At 35.6% G+C, this 20376-nt stretch overlaps 1 protein-coding gene across 3 annotated transcripts in view; it reads left to right on the plus strand.

The window, feature by feature from the left end:
- LOC150082242 (protein Obscurin-like) overlaps positions 1-20376 on the plus strand; it is an 865351-nt gene that overhangs the window by 445539 nt on the left and 399436 nt on the right. For all 3 annotated transcript variants that reach the window (XM_090379203.1, XM_090379204.1, XM_090379205.1), the window contains 3 exons: positions 162-340; positions 15274-15391; positions 18732-18901. In XM_090379203.1, the coding sequence (XP_090235329.1) occupies positions 162-340; positions 15274-15391; positions 18732-18901 (467 nt within the window). The remainder of the gene's footprint in view (positions 1-161; positions 341-15273; positions 15392-18731; positions 18902-20376) is intronic.

The raw sequence follows: 20376 nt of genomic DNA on the forward strand, positions 1-20376 counted from the left end.
TCAATAAAAATCATTTTTTAATATTTATTTTGATAGCATCAGAAAATATGAGTCAGTTCTCACTCAGATCACGCATATATTTTTCTTTGTTTCATAAAATATAACTGCAAACTTATCCCATTATCATTTCAGTCATCAGAACATTTTACTTTTTATTACAGGTGTAAGGATGGTCATCCTGTAAAAACTTCAGAAAATGTTGTAATTTCTTCTGATGCTAGTAATCAAATGTATAAATTAGCAATCAGAAGAGCAAAAAAAGAACATGAAGGAGTATATTCTATTGTGGCCTCAAATATTGCAGGAGAAGTGCAGCAAGAAGCAAAGTTAGTAATTAAAGGTTTGTAAATTTATTTTTAAATATTAAAATAATTTTGTTGAGAGAAAGAATAACTGGGTTGTTCATAATGGATTAATTAAATGTGGATAACACTAATTAAACTATTAGATATGTTGTTAAATAAATTTTGTGTGAAAAAGCTATAGACTGTCATCATAAAACTTATTTATTTCTTGAATTCTCAACATAAAAATACTTTCTCATTGCTTGTTCTTCATAATCATAATTTTTTTGTTGTCCTCTGTTTTGTTTTGCTTCAGATTATAAATAAACATAAAATTTATTACCCACTTAGCCAATCTATGTATAAGAAACTACTGTTCATTAAAATTGTAAAATATTTCATAAATTCAGTTATATTTTATCTGTGAGTGAGGAATATGTAAATAAATAAGCATAAGATAATTTAAACTCTCACAACAGAATTACTTAATAATTGGCAATGTTTCTGGATTCCTTATTAATTATTTTCATCAGTGAGTGCTTGGGGCCGACAGTTTGGGGAAATTCATGAATTGTCAAACTAATAGAGCAAACTTATCTCTGAAAAGATCTAAACCTCCAAAACACTTCTAGTTCATTTCACAAATATACGTGGTCTCAGTTCTAATCTCAGTGATGTCCATTTCCACTTACAGTCTGCCAAAATCCATATACTTTTTTTTGACAGAATCTCAGTTATCAGTTGATTCAACCACTTCTCATCTCAGTTGCCCAAATTATTCGCTTTATAATTCCTTTCGTCTCAAAGGTGGTATTTGTGCATATGTCTGTTTCGATATTCTCTGTCAGAGACTTGGTAATTTGAAATCTCCTCTTTTCAATCTTCTCTGGCTTAAAATCTCTCTACCTCATTCTGTCAAATTCATCTGTTGCCTCTACCATTCTCCCAACTCCACTAATCACTTGGAACTCTTTGACTTCCTCTCTTTGCAACTTGACTTTCTCCAGTCCAACTTTCCTAACAGTGAGATAATTTTCCTTGGTGATTTTAATGTTCATAACTCCAACTGGCTTCCGTTTTCTTGTCACACAGACCCAGCTGGTCGAGATGCTGAGGCTTTTGCAATTACTAATCACCTTGCACAGATTGTTTATTTACCTACCAGAATACCGGACATCCTAACCATACTGCTAATGCACTTGATCTTTTTCTCACAAACAACCCTTCTAAGTACATGAACAAAGTGAGTGGTCCTTTAGGCACCTAAGATCACAACTTGGTGATTGTCTCTTCTCCAATGGAGCCTTTATCTCATGGCTATTCCCAACCTCGTATTGTTTGGCATTACAAAAATGCAAAATGGGATAACCTGCGAGATTTATTTTCTTCTTTTTCTTGGTCAGATTACTGTTTCAAAACTTCTGATATCATCATTTGCTCAGATCATGTCAGTGAAATTATTCTTGTAGGAAGGAAATCCTTTATTCCACATTTCACCTTAAAATCTTGTCCTTTATCTAAACCTTGGTTTTCCAATAAATGTGCTAAGGCTGTTCAAGAGAAGAATGTTGCATATCGTAATTGGCTTATTTCCAATTCTTCAGTTTCATTTTCTGCCTACAGCAGAGCTTGCAACAATTGTAAAGCAGTTATTAATCAATCCAAACTAGATTTTGAACATGCTAAGAGTGAAGAAAACTTGCTTCTTGCCCTAATGGTAAAACCGGTCTCCTGCCAAAGCTATTGGTCCCACCTCTGTCAAAACCAGATGGTTCTATTGTCACTTCAGCCAAGGAAAAAGCTGACCTGCTAGCATCCCATTTTTCTTCCAACTCATGTATTAATGATCTTAGTAAAACACCTCCCACCATTCCCAGCATGCTCCATTCAATGCCTCCTCTGGTCTTCGGTCAAAAGGCTGTCAGAAGGATTTTGATGAATCATGATGCTAAGAAAGTTCCAGGTCCTGATGGTATTTCTCCACTTGTTCTCAAAACCTGCACTCCTGAACTTACTTCTGTTCTTTTCTGCCTTTTTTCTTTTTGCTTGGAAATTTGCTCATATCCAGTCAGTTCCTGAAAAGGATGACAAATCCCTCCCATCCAATTATCGTCCCATTGAAATTACTTCTACTCTTTCTAAAGTAATGGAGAAATCAATTAACCGCCAACTCTTAAACTATCTAGAAACCTTCCGTCTGATCTACAATCGCCAGTATGGATTCCGTCAGTGTCAAGCCACTGGAGATATTCAAGCTTATGTTACCCAATAATGGACAAATTCAATGGAAAAGTTCAGGTGAAGCACAAGCATTTGTTATTGACATCTCAAAGGCTTTTGATTGTGTTTGGCATAAAGGTCTTCCAAACAAGCTTCCATCTTATGGTTTGCCAACTGTTTTTTGTAATTGGTTATCCAGTTTTTTCTCTGACCGCTCATTGAGAGCAATAGTAGATGGCTCTCTGTCTTCTAACTTCTCCACTGATGCTGGTGTCTGCCACTCTTTTCCTCTTGTATATTAATGACCTTCCATTAACTGCAAATCCTATCCATAGTTTTGCTGATGGTAGCACATTGCATTCCACTTTCCAGTTTGAGAAACCTTGCCCTGCTCAATCAGCTTCAACTTCTCGAATATCTGCTACCATTTCCTTAAATGCCGATCTCCAGGTAATTCTCCAGTGGGGCAAAGACAACTTAGTTGATTTCAATCCTTTTAAAACTCAGTCCTGTCTTATATCTTGCAAAAAGGATTCTTCTGCTCCTATGCTTTCTTGACACTCTGATTTCTAGGCAAGATGATATATCTCTTTTGGGGATTACTCTGGCTTCTAATCTCTCTTGGCACAAGCACATTATAAATATTGCTTCCTCTGCATCTAAAAAAACTTGGTTTTCTCTTTCTCTCTCAGTGTTACTTTTCTTCCAAACAGCTGTTTACTCTGTACAAATTGTAAATCTGCCCTACCATGGAATATTGTTTCCACATCTGGGGTGGTGCTCCCAAAACCTCTCTCAGGCTTCTAGATTCCATTCAGAAGAGGGCAGTTAGGTTAATTAATGACTCATCTCTAACAGAGTCTATTCACTCTCTGTCTTGTAGACGTACTGTTTCTGCTGCATCTGTTTTCTATAGATACTTCCATGGGCACTTTTGAATTGGCTTCTATAATTCCTGCTCTCTCTTTCAAAACAGTCCGAACACGTGCTGCCACCAGCCAAAATCCATTTACTGTCCCTCTTCAAACTCACAGAACCAACTTTTCATCTTCCTCGTTTATTCATTCAATTGCCGTTTTTTGGACAACTTCCTTCGTACGTGTTTCCTGAAAATTAGAGTCTGCAGAAGTTCAAGTCTAATGTCAACAAATATCTTCTTTCATCTTTTCAACCTCCAACCCATGCATGGTACTAAGTACTATAGGTTCTGATGCCTCTTGTGTTTGGGAGTTATCATAAAAAAAAAAAAAAAAATTTCTGGTGTTCTGAGAAGTCAATTCATTCATTCTATACCATCCATGAAGCACGTAAAACATTAAGTCTTCATTCTTTCAGTTCTGGTGTTAAATTTCAATTCTGCTGTTTGATCTGAATGGCACAACTTTTTCAGGGGCTGCTAAGTGGAACTTTCTTTATTGCTTAAGAATTGTTTCATTTTTTGTAACTTTTGATTTAAAATTATTAGTGTAATTATTATTTGTAATTCTCTGATTAAGTTGATGAATTTATTCATTACTCACCTTTGTAATTCTTAAGAAACCACAGTCTGCTGCCATTGCATTATATAAATAAGAAGTTTGAATTTTGTTGTCATTGCATTATATCTATAAGAATGTTCAAATTGTACTGCCATTGTTAAAGTATTAACATAGGCAATTATTGGAGGTTTTCTATGCAGTATTGTAGTGTAATTTGTATCGGAAAAGGCCTATAAACTATAATTTATAGCAATACAAACATATTTTAATAACATGACTTTATCATGTAGTATGTAACATAATTTAAAAGAGTGTAGTTTGTATTGGCATTAAATAAGTGAGATTAGCATAGTGTTATTTTTTTCAATCTCTTAGTTTCATGTATTGTTTTTAAATTAATTTTAGACTAAAATCATGCCTCAGATTGGAGTAGCAAAGCAAAGGGTTCAAAGTAGCAGGAATGCTTTGGTTGTGAGAGAACTTCCAAAGGAAGTTCTACAAATTGATGTGAGATTTACTAAAAGATGGAACTACTGTCAAAGGCAAATGAAAGAGCTTTTGCTTTTGTAAAGGTGACTTCAGCGTTTTCATACAGTTTTTTTAAACTGCTTTTTTAGGCAGTTTTTATAAACTGTCTGAAACTGCTGATGAAGTTACCCACAGCAAATTCTAAATGGGAAGCATTCAGGGACATTATCATAGAAGCCACTATGCTTTTTATACCAAATAAGAGATACAGTTTAAGGAATAGACCTAAATGGTCTATTCCTTGATCTATTCCTAAATGGAAGGCATAGACCTTCTATTTAGGAATAGATCAAGGTGATCCCCATTTCACCAAGGAAAAGAAAGGGAGACACGAGTAATTAAAGACCTGTTAGCTGACCTCTGTTCCAGGGAAAATAATAGAATCAATGATTAAAAAAGTAATGCAGGATCATCTAGACAGTTATACTGCAGTGACAGCATGGATTTTTTAAATGGCAATCTTGTCTGGCCATTCTGAATGAATACTATTACAATAGTAACAAAACTACGGTGCAAAAAATAATTATGACATCACATACTTAGAGTTCAGAAAAGCTCTTGATATTGTTGCACATAAAAGAATGCTGTACAAATTGGAGCAGTGTGGCATTAAGGGCAAGATACTTCTATGGATAAGGGGATGCTTGAGTGAAAGAGAGAGAGAGAGAGAGATTATCAGTGGTGCTGCTCCTTGAACTAATTTTATTAGCAGAGTCTTCCTGGGGTTCAATGCTGGGTCCGTTTTTATTTTCTACATTTATTAATGATGCTGATGAAGGCATATCAGGTTTAATATCTAAGTTTGCAGATGATACAAAGGTTGTGAAGATAGTTAATCACAGTAATCAGGGTTTTCTACTACAATAAAGTCTAGAAAATTAGCAGATGGGCTGAGAAGTGGCAATAGAAGTTTGATTTTGAGAAATGCAAAGTACTTCATATGGGGAAGCAGTAATTCCAGATTAATTTATGAACTGTGTGTTGCCACACACAGGGCAGTGGAGAATGAAAAAGATCCAGGTGTAACTGTGTAATCTGATATGAAGTTCTCTGAGCAGTTCAGACAGGCTGCTAGAACAGTTCAAGGGGTTTTATCAATGATATACAGGGATTTTTCAAGCAGGGATAAGCAGGTGATTATCCCATTGTATAAGCAATGGCCAGGTCACATCTTCAGTATTGCATACTGGTCTGGAAGGCTGATTTTAGGAAGGATGTGAATCTGTTGGAACTGGTGCAGAGAAGAGCAGTTAGATTGGTGAGGGGAGCGAAAAGGTGCTCTTACTAGGAAAGGCTTCAGCTTTTCAAATTGCATTGTCTGGAGCACTAGGCACCTGCAAGGAGATCTAATTGAGGCCTTGAATGGATTGAGCAAGCTCAATGCTGATGGAATTTTTCCTCTTTCTTAGGCTACACATAAGGGGACATAAAGTCAAATTAAGGAAGGATGGTTGTAGGTCAGATATGTGTAAATTTGCCTTCAACCAGAGAGTGGCTGATTGTTGGAACAGGTTCCAGTCGAGTGTTGTAGAGGTGAGTAGTTTTTTAGTTGTAGAGGTGAGTAGTTTGAATAAATTCAAGGAAGAACTAGATAAACTTTGAGAGGGCATGGACAGGTGAAATAGGAAGTATTAACTTTTTTTCTTTTTGTTTTGAGTGATGCTGTATAAGCTTGCTTTCTTGCATCATTTTTACTACTACTAATAATAATAATAATAAAAAAAATTCCATGAAATTCATCAACGTACAGTTTTCAGAATTACAATTCTTCACTAATGATGGTATGAGTCAAACCAATACTAATCTTGCATGCCATGGTAGTTTATTCAATAGTAATATGTTGTTTTTTCTCATATGAGTTCTTTCACCACTGCTATAACTTCTGGTGTAATGACACATTATGCTTTCCTGGTCAAGGAGACTCCTCAGCACTTTCAGTACCATTTTTAAACTTATTCATCCACCCATAAATTTGCCACTGACTTGTGCATGTTTCACCATACTAGGTTCACATCCTGCAATAAATTTCAGCAAGTTTTATTCCTCTACATTCAAATCTCAGATTACAAATCACATCTCTGCTTCAGTGCATGACTGCAATGGTGCTTCTATCATTTTTATTAACTCTTTTTAAATAATGCTGGACAGTGGTGTCATGTGGGTGCTCAGTGTTGCCAACAGGCTTCAGTCAACTAAAACTAGTTATCATTAATTTTTGTTGATTATCATCAGTTTTTATTGAACATATTATGCAAAAACTGATAATCAGTTTATCAATTTTTGCATATGAATTTTATGTTGGTTTGGCATTTTTCATTTGAATGACTTTTGTTGTTCTGTTGTGTGGGAATTTAATTTACTTTGCACAATGCTTTGTACACAGTAAAATTCACTTAATAGAAAATCATGTGGTTTAATTACTTTTTTCAAAACAGTTATAGTTACTATTAGAATTGAAAAAATGATGCAAGGAAGCATGCTTTTCATTTTTTCAGCACACATTACATACTACACTAACATAACCAGTATCTTTCTTCCTCATACTCTTTCCTTTAACAATTCAAGTGCTGAACTACCAAAGGATAACCACTTATTAATCATGACAAAAATGAGTGCAGTTAAATAACTGCAATCACCCTTCTATTAAAACTGGCACGTATTAGAGCATAGGTTGCTCCAGAAATTTATTCTATTCTTAAACAGTTGTCTTGGCAAAATCTCTTTATAAAATGAGAAATTGTAATTATAACTGAGGAAGCCTATATTCCAATTGTTTAAATGTCTGAACTAATGGAAACTATTTCAGTTATGTTTCAAGATGACAAATTAAAATAAAAATACTTGTCTCAATATATCTCTGTAAGATCTCCTCCCTAAAACAAATTGCAAACTTTATTTGGAATTGCCTTCAAAATGCAAGGGTTCTAAATGAATGTTGCTTATAACCAATTGGTAGTCATATTGTTTCCAGATGGTAATTTAAATAAAAATACCTTCCTTTAGGAGACTCTAGTGCTCCCCCCCCCCAGTCTGTGCTATAAATTTGGTTTGGATTGTATTGTAAACATAAATTTATGCTCGGTACTGACACCATCACTTGGGAAGTTTACAACTTCATTGTAATTATTTTATTGCTGCCAATACAAGCCACCACTTAACAATTGACCACGTAATTTTTATGGTGTTGGTGTCTGGGCTCAGTCTTGCAGTGTGCACATTTGTGTCCATGTATATTACTCTAGTAGGACACACACACACCCAAACAAACAAACAAACATGGGAATCTCATAAGCCTGCTTTCTATTTTGGAGAGTAGGCACTGAGTTTTATTTTCTGGTAATATGCATGCTGACGTTCTTGCTTATAAACCAACACAGTATACCATAATACAGTGTACTATATCATGATTTTATGTTTCATAATAAATTAACTAAAAATGAAGTTAATTATAAGTTTAAAAGTTGTGATAAATTGATTTTTATTGTCATCCACCTTTTATAATGCCAAACAAAATTATTTTTTGTCTTCATTTTTTGTAATAATCTCTTAAGATATATAATATCTTAATTCATGAAACAATCAATCATTTATTTTCATAAAGATTTCTCACACTAGTTTGCTTAAATGTGGAAAGCTAGACACAGTTGAAATTTCCTAAGAATATTTACATTATTTTTAATCATATGCTGTTGGCATTCCTTTTGAGAATTGTCTTCTTTGACTTAAGAGAAAGCAAGACTCATTGTCTTTAAACAGAAAGACCTTTCCTCAGATCTAATTTGTTAATCCACTTGAAAAAAATAGCAGTTTTTGAGGGACAGTAAACTTCATAAAAAGCTATCTGAATTGTTGCTTGAAATTCTGCAGTAAAGCTACTGCTACTTCCTGAAAGCTACTGTTTAAAGGTAGCTTTTGGGAATTAAATTTATGGTCGCCAATGTACATCTGGTAATTTTCACTTGCTTCAACATTTGAAGAAACAACTGTGCTTGACATTTCTCAAATACTGCCAATGTCTAGCTTTCCCTAAATAAAATGGCTTGAAGGCCAAATATAAAGCTTTTATTGGACAGAACACATTTATTTGAGATAGACATATTGCATTGAAAAGAACCAAAAGTATATTGTTTGTTGTTTGCATTCAGCTAAATATACTTTGGACAAACCTAGATATCAAGACTGCTAAATTAGGGATACCAAGTAATCAGGTTATGAATTACTGACTATTTATCAAAAACATGGAAACCAATTGCCATTCTTTGTATTGCCATTTTGAACCTTATTAGGTTCTCATCAGTGATGAGATAGGCAGAACAAAAAGACCAAATGAACAGATATTCTTACATACATTTGGTAAGGGGCTCACATCTGGTGAGTATGGGCTTGGCACACCCAGGGTCCTGAGCTGGATATTATCATTCTTCTCTTTCTTGAAGATTTCCTTCTACTTCTCTCTCTCTCTCTCTCTCTCTCTCTCTCTCTCTCTCTCTCTCTCTCTCTCTCTCTCTCTCTCTCACAGGGTAACTCAGAATTTTTTTTTTTTTTGGCTTGTGCAGCATAAGCCTCAGGCTTTCTTGCACCATACAGCTAATAATAATAATAATAATAATAATAATAAGTAAGCCATTTCAACTCCAGGTAAACCATATACTAGAATAAAACACCAAAAGAATATGGTTACTCTTTTAGTAACCAAATTCTGCAATTATTTTTTTTTTTTTTGACTGATGCTGTATAGTAGTAGTGGCAGATGATGCAAGAAAGCAAGCTTATAGAGCATCAGCCTAAAAAAAAAAAAAAAAAGCCATCACTCTCCATTTCACTAGGCCATCCCCTTTAACAGTTTATCTAGTTCTTCCTTGATTTTGTTCAGATTACCCACCTCCACAAGGCGCCTCCGTAGCCAGGTGGGAAGGAGCAGCAGTGCGTAGCACACGCTTCTTGATTAGACCGGGGTTCGAGCCCGTCACCACCAAATACGGAGGATGCAGAAAGGTCAGGGAATGACCACCGCACATCCCGGAGCAATATGGCCTTAGTTGCTAATGCTCCTAAAAACTAAATAACATAACATAACACATAACCCACCTCCACAATGCCAGATACGAGTTTGTGCTAACAATCAGCCAACCTTTGGTTGAAGGCAAATTTCCACATATTCAACCTGCAATCATCCTTCCTTCATTTGAATTTATGCCCTCTTGTGTGTAGTGTGAGCAAGAGGAAGGAGTCCATCAGCATTGAGCTTACTCAATCCATTCAAAGCTTTAAATGCCTCAATCAGGTCTCCTCACAGATACCTATTCTTCAGATGATGCAATTTGCAAAACTGAAGCCTCTTGTAGTGAGAGGCTTCTCTTAGATTTTCAGATATGTATGCAGTACTCAAGATGTGGCCTAACCATTGCCTTATACAATGGGATAATCACCTTGTTATCTCTGCTGGCAGAATTCCTGTGTATCATTGACAAAAACCCCATGAGCTGTCCTGGCAGCATGTCTGTACTGCTCTGAAAACTTCATATCAAATTGCACAATTATCCCTAGGTCTTTTTCATTCTCCACTGCCATTGAGTGTGGTACCATGCAGCACATTAATTTTGGATTACTGTTCCCATATGAAGTACCTTGCATTTGTCAATATTAAATTTCAGTTGCTACTTTTCAGCCATACTTCCTGAGATAGTTAAAATAAATTTAAGGTAGGATTAGATAAATTGTTAGGTTTGATTTTTTTTTTTTTTTTTTTTTGGTGGCTAATGTTATATCAGCAAGCATATCATCCTTTTGCCACTACTACTAAAACACTAACATACTCTGATTATTCTTGTTGATAAAAAAAACCCTGCATCCTTTTGCCACTACTACTACTAAAACACTAATATACTCTGATTATTCTTGTTGATAAAAAAAATCCTGTCCATGTTAATATCATCAGATCAGCAAATTTTGGCTTGAAAGTTCTAATACCAAATAGAAACAATGATGGCTCTAACAGAAGGATCCCTGCTCATAACATTGGTCTACTCAGAGTAGTGCCCATTTATAGCCATATTATCTTCCATCAGTTAACCATCCCTTTATTGCTGTAGCAACCTATTTCCAGTGCCATACCACTCCAACTTATTTTGTAGTGTAACACATGCAATGCAATGTGATAACCTCAAGTCATATAGATTGATATCATTATGAAAAGGTTTTGGTATTTTCTGTAGTATAATTTTATTTTAAAAAAAGACACATTTTCGCCTAATGATAATTTGAAATAGTTATTATTAGGCATAAAATAAAATATCTGTGTTTTATTGCCTCAAATGAATAATTTAACTATTACTCTTCATAACATCTCTCATTGCTTCATTAATTGATCTCTGTAATTATCTAAGAAATAGGAATAGAAATAATTGAGAAAGAAATGCATTTCACGTCATATAATTAACACTAGCTTATGAAATTTTCAGGCCAAAAAAAAAAAGAAATACTAGGATAGAACATTTGACAGTCCAGCTGCAGACTCTATGGTTCAGAAGCATGCTAGTGACATCACTTTTATACTCCATTAATGAAAATCACTGGTTTCATCTGAAGAGCCCACACATCCTTGCTTTTGGGTGGATTACCTTAAAGTGGATTACATAGCCTTAAAGAAGCTTGTTCACTCAAACATTGCCCAAATATAAACAAAGAAGGAGGGGAAATACCCCCCCCCCACCAAGTTAGTCTTATTTCTCAGTAAAGTTCTGGCCTCTGCTGATAGTCAGCCATGCATTAATTGGGGGGGGGGGGAAATACAGATTAACAGCAATAGACTAATAGATTAACAGTAGCTGCTGGCAGAGGTGAAAGTGATTCTTGCACTGCTTCTGTTGAAATGCAATTGAGATGCAGCCTGGAAAGCAAGGCACGGGGATTTCCAGGACTGCTGGGAGTCATAGTGGAACAAGTAAATACCTGGGCTGTGTTAGGGTATAAAAGAGTAGAAACAGGTGCATGTATACTTGCATGTACACCGATGCTAGGAGTATAGTTAATAAATTTGATCAGCTTGAAGTGCTAGTCAAGACATCAAAGGCAGATATTGTTGGGATGCTGACCGGGCTAGCTAGGCGGGTAAAGTGCCTGCCTGGCAACCCAAAGGTCGTGGGTTCGAATCCAGCCTCGGGCTTCGATATCACGATAGTGCTGCACTATCTGGTTGGATCTCATGGCCATGATACACGAAGGAAGCAGGAAAAAACTGGTTCCTTCATGTATTGCCACATCGTATGATAAAAAAAAAAAAATTCTGGGATATCAGAGATGTGGTGTCACACACATAACCAGTGCAGAATTGGAATTTAGGGAGTACAATGTGTACAGAAAGGATAGACAGGACAGGAAGGGAGGAGGGGTTATGCTGTTTTTTAAGAAACACATAAAATCTAAGGAAGTGCATCCAATAGATGTTGGTGGACAATGCAATGTTGAGTCTGTTTGGTGTGACATAAGCACCAAGAAAGCAAAATTGAGAGTAGGAGTGTGTTATGGGCCTAATGACTCTGATGAGTATAATGAGCAATTGTGCAGAGAAATAGAGTGGGCCAGTAAATCAGAGTGTCTTATAATGGGGGATTTTAATTTCCCATAGATTAAATGGAATTTGTGGGTTGGTTACTCACACACTAGCAAAGCTTTTGTGGATTTATTGGATGATTGTTTTCTACAGCAGCATGTTCAGGAAGCAACTAGAGGGAGTAATACTCTTGATCTCATTATCAGTAGTGATTCTTCATGCATTAGGAATCTGCAGATAAAGGAACCATTAGGTGGCAGCGATCACAGTGTGCCGAAGTGGGATTTACTCAAAGAGGTAACTACCATCAAGGGTAAAGGGAAGGATTTTTGCTTTCGTAAACATGACTGTGGTGGTCTGAGACAGTATTTAAATTCTATATGGTGGGACCAACTGATGATGCTACCAACAGCAAATTCAAAATGGGAGGCATTCAAAGAATTAATCTTGGAAGCTTCTAGGCTTTTCATACCAACTAAGAAATATTGTTCAAGATAAGCCTAATACGCCTAATTGGATGTCAGATGAACTAATTAGACATGTGGCAGAGAAGAAAAATGCATGGGATACATATAAATTAACAGGTGACACAGAAGCCTATGATAGATATAAGCTGGTCTGTAGCCAAGTCACAAAGGAAGTTAGGCAGGCAAAGGCAAATTACGAGAAATCTTTGGCAAAGGATGCAAAGAAAAACAGCAAAGAGTTCTTTACTTATGTAAACTCTAGAAGGAAAGAGATGAATCAGATTGAACCACTTGATATCGATGGTTCAACTGATGATGATCCTGCTCAGGTAGCTAACAAATTAAATGAATATTTTGGATATACATTCACACATGAGGAGATATTCAGGGAGGGGAATGGCAGAGGTCTATTAAACTCTAGCAGTAAACTAGATAACCTTGTAATAACTGAGAGTAAAGTGGAGGAGAAATTGTTGAAGATGAACATAAGAAAGGCACCTGGGGTGGATGGAATCTATCCAGTTATATAAAGGTGGCAGAAAAAGAAGTAAGCAAACCCTTAACCATAATTATGAGAGCTTCCTTGGATTCAGAGGAGGTACCCATGGACTGGAGATGTGCAAATGTGACCTCAGTCCACAAAAGAGGATCAAAGGAAGACACGGGTAATTACAGATCTGTTAGTTTAACATCTGTTCCAGGGAAATTAATGGAGGCACTGGTTAAAGAAACATTGCAGGATCATCTAGACAAAACATCAGTTATAGCTCGAACACAGCATGGGTTTGTTAAGGGGAAGTCTTGTCTGACCAATTTGATTGGATACTATGATATAGTCACAAAGGAACTGGATGCAAAGAATAATTTAATAACTTTCATTATCATATATTTAGATCTTAGAAAGGCTTTTGATACTGTTGCACATGGAATAGTGCTGCACAGATTGGAGCATTGTGGCATTGGAGGCAAATTGCTGCTATGGATAAAGGGGTGGTTGAGTGGGAGAAGACAGAGAGTGATAATAAATGTACACTGCTCTTCATGGACTAAAGTTATTAGTGGAGTCCCCCACGGTTCAATGTTGGGTCCATTGTTGTAGTCTGTATTGATTAATGATATTGATGATGGTATACCAGGCTTAATCTCCAAGTTTGCAGACGATACAAAGGTTGGCAGGGTTGTTAATGACACTAATGATAGTACGCTGCTGCAACAGGATCTAGGCGCCTCCGTAGCCAGGTGGGAAGGAGCAGCAGTGCGTAGCACACGCTTCTTGATTAGACCGGGGTTCGAGCCCGTCACCACCAAATACGGAGGATGCGGAAAGGTCAGGGAGTGATCACCGCATATCCCGGAGCAATATGGCCTTAGTTGCTAATGCTCCTAAAAACCAAATAACAAACAAACAAACAAACAAACAGGATCTAGAAAAGTTGAGCATATGGGCTGAGAGGTGGCAACTGAAGTTTAATATTGACAAATGTAAAGTACTGCATATGGGAAGCAGTAACTCCAGAGTAACGTATCAACTGTGTTGTTTTACACTGACAGTGGTAGAGAGTGAAAATTACCTGGGGGTAATTGTGCAGGCAGATATGAAGTTTTCTGAGCAGTGCAGACTGTCCCCAAGAGTAGCTCATGGTGTCTTGTCAATGACATACAGGAATTTTTCTAGCAGGGATAAGGAGGTGATTATTCCCTTGTATAAGGCAATGGTCAGGCCACACCTTGAGTACTGTATACAGGTCTGAAGGCCTCATTTCAAGAAGGATGCAGAGCTGCTGGAATGAGTGCAGAGAAGGGCAACAAGATTAGTGAATTGAACAAAGAGTTGCTTTTACGAAGAAAGGCTTAAGTTTTGCAAATTACAGTGTCTGGAGACTAGGCACTGGCGAGGTGATCTGATAGAGGTGTATAAAGCCTTGAATGGTTTGAGCATGCTCAATGCCAATGGTATTCTTCCTCTTGCTCAGAATAATCACTTGAGAGGGCATAAATTCAAATTGAGGAAAGACAGATGTAGGATAGATGTGCGGAAATTTGCATTTAGCCAGTGGGTAGTTGGTTGGTGGAACAGACTTCCATCCCTTGTTGTGGAAGTTGATAGCTTAAACAGATTCAAGGCAGAACTAGACAAACATTTGGAATGAGTGGATGGGTGAAATGAGAAGGGTGTGTGTGTGTGTTTTTTTTGGCTGATGCTATATAAGTTTGCTTTCTTGCATCATGTGTGCTTGCTAATGCTAATTGTAATGCTAAAACTAAACTCAGGTGGAGGAGAAGGTATTTAGTATTAGTAGTGGAAATGATGCAAGAAGCAAGCTTTTGCAGCATGATGACTAGGCTTGGGGGGAAGAACAAAGGAAGCAGTCAGAATGCATCTGTGCATTCCAGTAATCTACAATCAAATATGAGCCAAACTCATTGCAAAGGACTAAAAGCTAAATTGGTCTCTTTCTCTCAGCACCTGTGGATCCAGTGCTCACCAATAACTGCTTCTTCTAGCATTACTCCTCAGGTTTATATGCAGTGAAGTGCTTTTCTTTCTTAATTCAATTTTACTTAGTAATACCCGTCAGCTCTCACAGAATTGTTATTTATGTTGCAGGCTTTTGGCAACACGTAATTATTATGGCCTGTGATGTTTATTGCCTTTAATAGCTTATTATGTATAATGTTATAATATACCAAAACTTTCTTATAGTTGCTTCAAATTTCTAATTTGCTCTTTGATTTGGTTGCAGGAATTCCTTCTCAAAAGCCAAATTTCAGTCATGGTTTGAAGCCAGCTGAATTGGCTGAAGGAAAACCAGGTCGACTAGAAGCCAAAGTGGATGGTAAACCGAAACCAAACATAACATGGTAAATAATTTTTGTTTAATGAATAAATTTTTAACAAACTTGTGTTTTCACTCTCCTTTAGCATTCCCAAAAATATAACCGATTATTAACTTCTGGAAAAGAATATTATAAATAAACTTTAAACCTGTGTATAATTTAATATAAATACAATTGCTAACATATAAGGCAGCCCAAGCAGTGCTAGGCCCAAATAGTGACTTAAGGAGATGTGGTCTCCCCTTGTAATAAAAATAATGTGGATTTTTTCCCCTGCTAAATGATTATTAAAGCTAAACGGTTCCCCAGAACAGCACTTTTGTTCCCAAACATCCCAACTGGAAAATCTTGTAACTGCTAGAATTATGAAGTTCTCAGAACATTAGTTAATATTATGATATTAACCAATATTAACCAATGTTCATAACAAAAAATTATGTTAATATTTTGTGATATTCATATATTGGTTAATAATGAAGAACACTGTGATAATTGAACTTATTAGCCACACAATTAACTTATGTTCATATATACAAGCAATCAGTATTACTATAATAAATATTGCTTTGTATATCATAAAAATATAATAAGTTGTTTTTAAGTCTTTCTGTAAACAAATATCCATAAAAATATCTATACAATGGAACCTTAATTATCCATGTGGCTTCTTTTTTTCTTTTTTTTTTTTTTAACTTTTATGTTTTTGCAGAATTGTTTATTTATTTATTTTATATTTTTTTCCCTTAAAATTAGTGGATAGGTGAATGCTGGCTTGCTCTTAGGGACAAAACACTAGAAATTACAATATTTATTTGTATTTATAAAATAAATATACATTGGGCTTACAAATATGAGAACTTCATCTCCCTACACCTTCACCTCCCTACACCTTTACTACCCTTACATTGAAATGGCAGTAAATTACCACATTGTTTTCTGTCCTCTACAGATCTTTTCTTTTTAATATGTTACCTAAATGTAATAAACATGTAATTTTAGTATTATTATTAGCAGTAGTAGCAAATTATGCAAGGAAGCAAGCTTATGCAAGTCTTCTTTCTAAAATTGATTGAAACTACCCACTTCCACAACATTAGATGAAAATTTGTTTCAACAGTCTACTTCCCTCTTGCTAAAAACAAATTTCTTCACATCTATCTTCTGCCATCCTTCCTCAATTTATACCCAATTATGTGTGTTTTCTGAGTAAGAATAAGGTTGCCAACAACATTTAGCTTACTTAATCGATTCAGAGCCTTGAACCCTTCAGTCATATTCCCCTCACAGGTATGTATTTTCCATACATGCAATTTCCAGAATTGAAGCCTTTTTTGGTAAGTGTATCATTTTGTTCCCCCTCACTAATCTCATTTCTCTTCTCTGCAACTGTTCCAACGGATACACATGCTTCCTGAAGTGAAGCTTTCAAACCTATATTCAGTACTTTTGATTCTGTCTAATCATTGCCTTATATAGCAGAATAATTACTACTTCCTTCTTCCTGCTGAAAAAATTCTTGTACATCATTGACAAAGCCACACGAGCTGTCCTAGAAGATCATTTGTACTGCTAAGAGAACTTCATGTCTGACTGCACAAGTACCCCTAGATCTTTATCATTGTGGCGCCTCCGTAGCCAGGTGGGAAGGAGCAGCAGTGCGTAGCACACGCTTCTTGATTAGACCGGGGTTCGAGCCCGTCACCACCAAATATGGAGAATGCGGAAAGGTCATGGAATGACCACCGTATATCCCGGAGCAATATGGCCTTAGTTGCTAATGCTCCTAAAAACCAAAATAACAAATAACATCTTTATCATTGTGTACTGCTTTGAGTGTTGTACCACACAGTTGGTATGTTATTATGGAATTACTGCTACTCATGTGCAGTACTTTGCAGATCGTTTTCATTGTCTACTACTTTGAGTGTGGTACCACACTGTATGTTATTCTGGGATTACTGCTACCCATATGCAGTACCTTACATTTGTCTTTTTTTTTTTTTTTTTTTTTAGGAAAACCCTAAACACGAAAGGTATCAAAACCTATAGTACTTAGTACTGTGCATGGGTTGAAGGAGAAGTATGGGGGGAGGGGGATGCCGGAAACTTTGCTCTAGAGACTAAACATGGGTTTCACCATTTCAAGCCTCCAATAAGCAAAGTGGTGGTATTTCACCGGTTGATGAAAGTCATCTACCACCTGCTAGAACTTCAATTGCCACTTCTCAGCTCAAGTGCCTAATTTTTCTAGATCTTATTCCAGTAGCATACCTTAATTATTGTCATTAAGCACTCTACCAGCCTTTGTATCATCTGAAAATTTATATGTTAAGCCTGATATGCCCTCATTAATATCATAAATAAAAATTGAAGACAGCAATGGCCCAGCACTGAATCCTGGTGACTCTATTATTTACAGAAAATTAGAACCAATATATGTGAAAAAAATTAATATAAAAAGCAAAAGCTAATGTTAGATTACTTTGTGTTAGTTAATTTTATCTTCTGTAATTGTTTTTAAAAAAATTTAAAATAAGTTACACAGAAATTTTCTTGTTAGTCCCATAATCAAGAAGTTAGGGACTGACAAAAGGGTGCATAAGTATACACGCTTTGAGTGATGACCATAGTTCAAACCCATGTGGTTGCTAAATATTGTACTGTCTTGTATTCTCTCTTAATCTTGTGAACTCCTTTGACCATGTGATTGTCCCAGTGTATAAACAGAAAATTTATTTTATTTAAGCATATGTATAATACTGTACATACAATTCATGCATTTCCTGTGAATATATTAAATGTAATTTAAAGTCACATTAAGGTTGATGGAAAAATAAAAATAAAAAACAAAAAAAATGAATAAACAAGGTATGACAAATGCGCAAAGCAGCAGTAAAGGATTCAAAAGTATATAAGCATGTAAGAATAGCTAAGTCTGATAAAGTTAGCATAGGTGGAGGTGAAAATTACACAAAGTGCCAAGGACTAGAAGGGTAAGGATAGTAGAAAATAGAAGTAATGTAGATTTTAAAAAGGCTAAAGAATGTTAATATCCTAAAGGTTATGATGAATTAAGAAAATTATGGGCTGAATTGCAAAGCCAGTTTGGAGGTGAAGGAACTGTAAAGTAAAATTCCTGAAAAAAATTCTACCCCTTGAGCCTTGCACAATCTTTCCAGGGCCGAAGAATTTCTTTTATTTAATTATAATAGTTCATGCTCTCCATCTCATAATTGTCCACACATTTTGAGAAATGTTGCAATATTTGCTAATGCTATAAATTTTTAATCACACATATATGTAAATGTGAATATTTCTTAAAATACAAATTAAAATGTTTTTTTTTTTTTTTTTTTAATTATAGGTTAAAGGGTGGTAACGAAATTTTCCCTAGTAATCATTACACAATTATGGAAGAACCTGATGGCACAACAGTTCTGCTTTTTGATAAAGTAACACCAGAAGATGCTGGAAATTATGCAGTAGTTGCTGTTAATGATCAAGGTGAAGGCAGAAGTGAAGCTCCAGTGAAGAGTAAGTAAAGAAATTAGTATCAAAAAGTTTAAAAACATTTTTATAATGCTGAACACACCAAAATAATTTAATTTATATATAAAAAGTATTTATAAACTTAGTACAAACTATATGCATGTGATTACAAGTATATCCGAGAAATCAAAATCTATAGCATTGCATAAACAATGGTATTCTACATTTGACCTTCATTTGTCTACTTTGATATTCATCTAATGGAAAAGAGGTATTTGAGATTCTGTTAAATATTAACATCACCAAAGTACCAATGCAGAATCCCTGTCAGAAGTATATATAAGTACTCAGTCAATATAGTCATTTTAATTTTCAGTCTGTCTAATTTTAATAAAGTAAACAATTTTTCTTTTCATAGTCCAGGAATGTCATGTTGGGTCAGATGAGTTTACAAGATAGGTAGATACAATACAAGGATGGCACCATGTTTTTGTAGTACCATATGAATCTGCAGTATATACAGTTGATTCCGGTTAATTGGGACACATCGGGACTAGTGCATTTTGGCCCAATTAAGCGGCTGCCCCGATTATCTGAAGTTTCACGTAAAAAAAGTTAAAAAAAAATACAATGGAGCCCCACTTTACAATTGGTTCACTGTACAATCAAATCACGTTATTATGGATTCACCATAGTAAAGTACCATTCACTATACGATGTGTAGTAAGCACCGATCATTGCGATCATGTTTGCGAACTGAATTTTAATTCTATTAAACAGCAATTCTAATGAGCGAAAATAGGAGGAATATTATCCACCGGCTATAAAAGTAAAGATATATTAAGCGCAAATTTGCCTTTTATTACCTTACCAATTAAAAAATTAAATGATACGTGATAATCTGAAGAATATACGTGATAATCGGAATAATTAATATGTACTGTAATATGTACATACTAACTAGTTGACATTTCTGTTCACCGACATTTGTCGGTGGGGGTTAAAATTTAAAACAGTATAAAGATAAGCAATCAATAACAAAGAACTTGGCACACACACAAATTTCAAGTAACGCGATATGCGCAAGTGAGGACGGAGTAACAAGTTACGAAGCTTTAAAAATAGAAATGAAGAGAAGATTCTGAAAATTAATTTTTTTATATGATTGAAGATTCCATGGAAGTGTAAACACATTTCACCATATTAACCCACAGAATTCCAGCTGTCAGTATTATCGCAAATTCAATAAGATCGCTTTTACTATCCTTTATCATAGATTGCACAAACAGAAAAGCCCAATAAACAGGTGACTGCTAATTGTTTTTATTGTTTTATGATTGTGACCTCCAGAAATCCGACCAAACCGTGTGGTACGGTCGGAGACAATCATAGAGTGCTGTGGTCTCCTGCCCCGATTAAACGGCATTTTGTCCCAATTAAGCGAAGTAAATCCTGGCTATTTTGCTCGATTGGGTTCTGTTTTTTAAGATTTGCCTCAAATAAATGACTGCCCCGATTAA

Source organism: Mastigoproctus giganteus, chromosome 8, assembly GCF_048544385.1.
Source record: "Mastigoproctus giganteus isolate SK-2022 chromosome 8, ASM4854438v1, whole genome shotgun sequence".
In the NCBI taxonomy this organism is placed as follows: Eukaryota; Metazoa; Arthropoda; class Arachnida; order Uropygi; family Thelyphonidae; genus Mastigoproctus; species Mastigoproctus giganteus.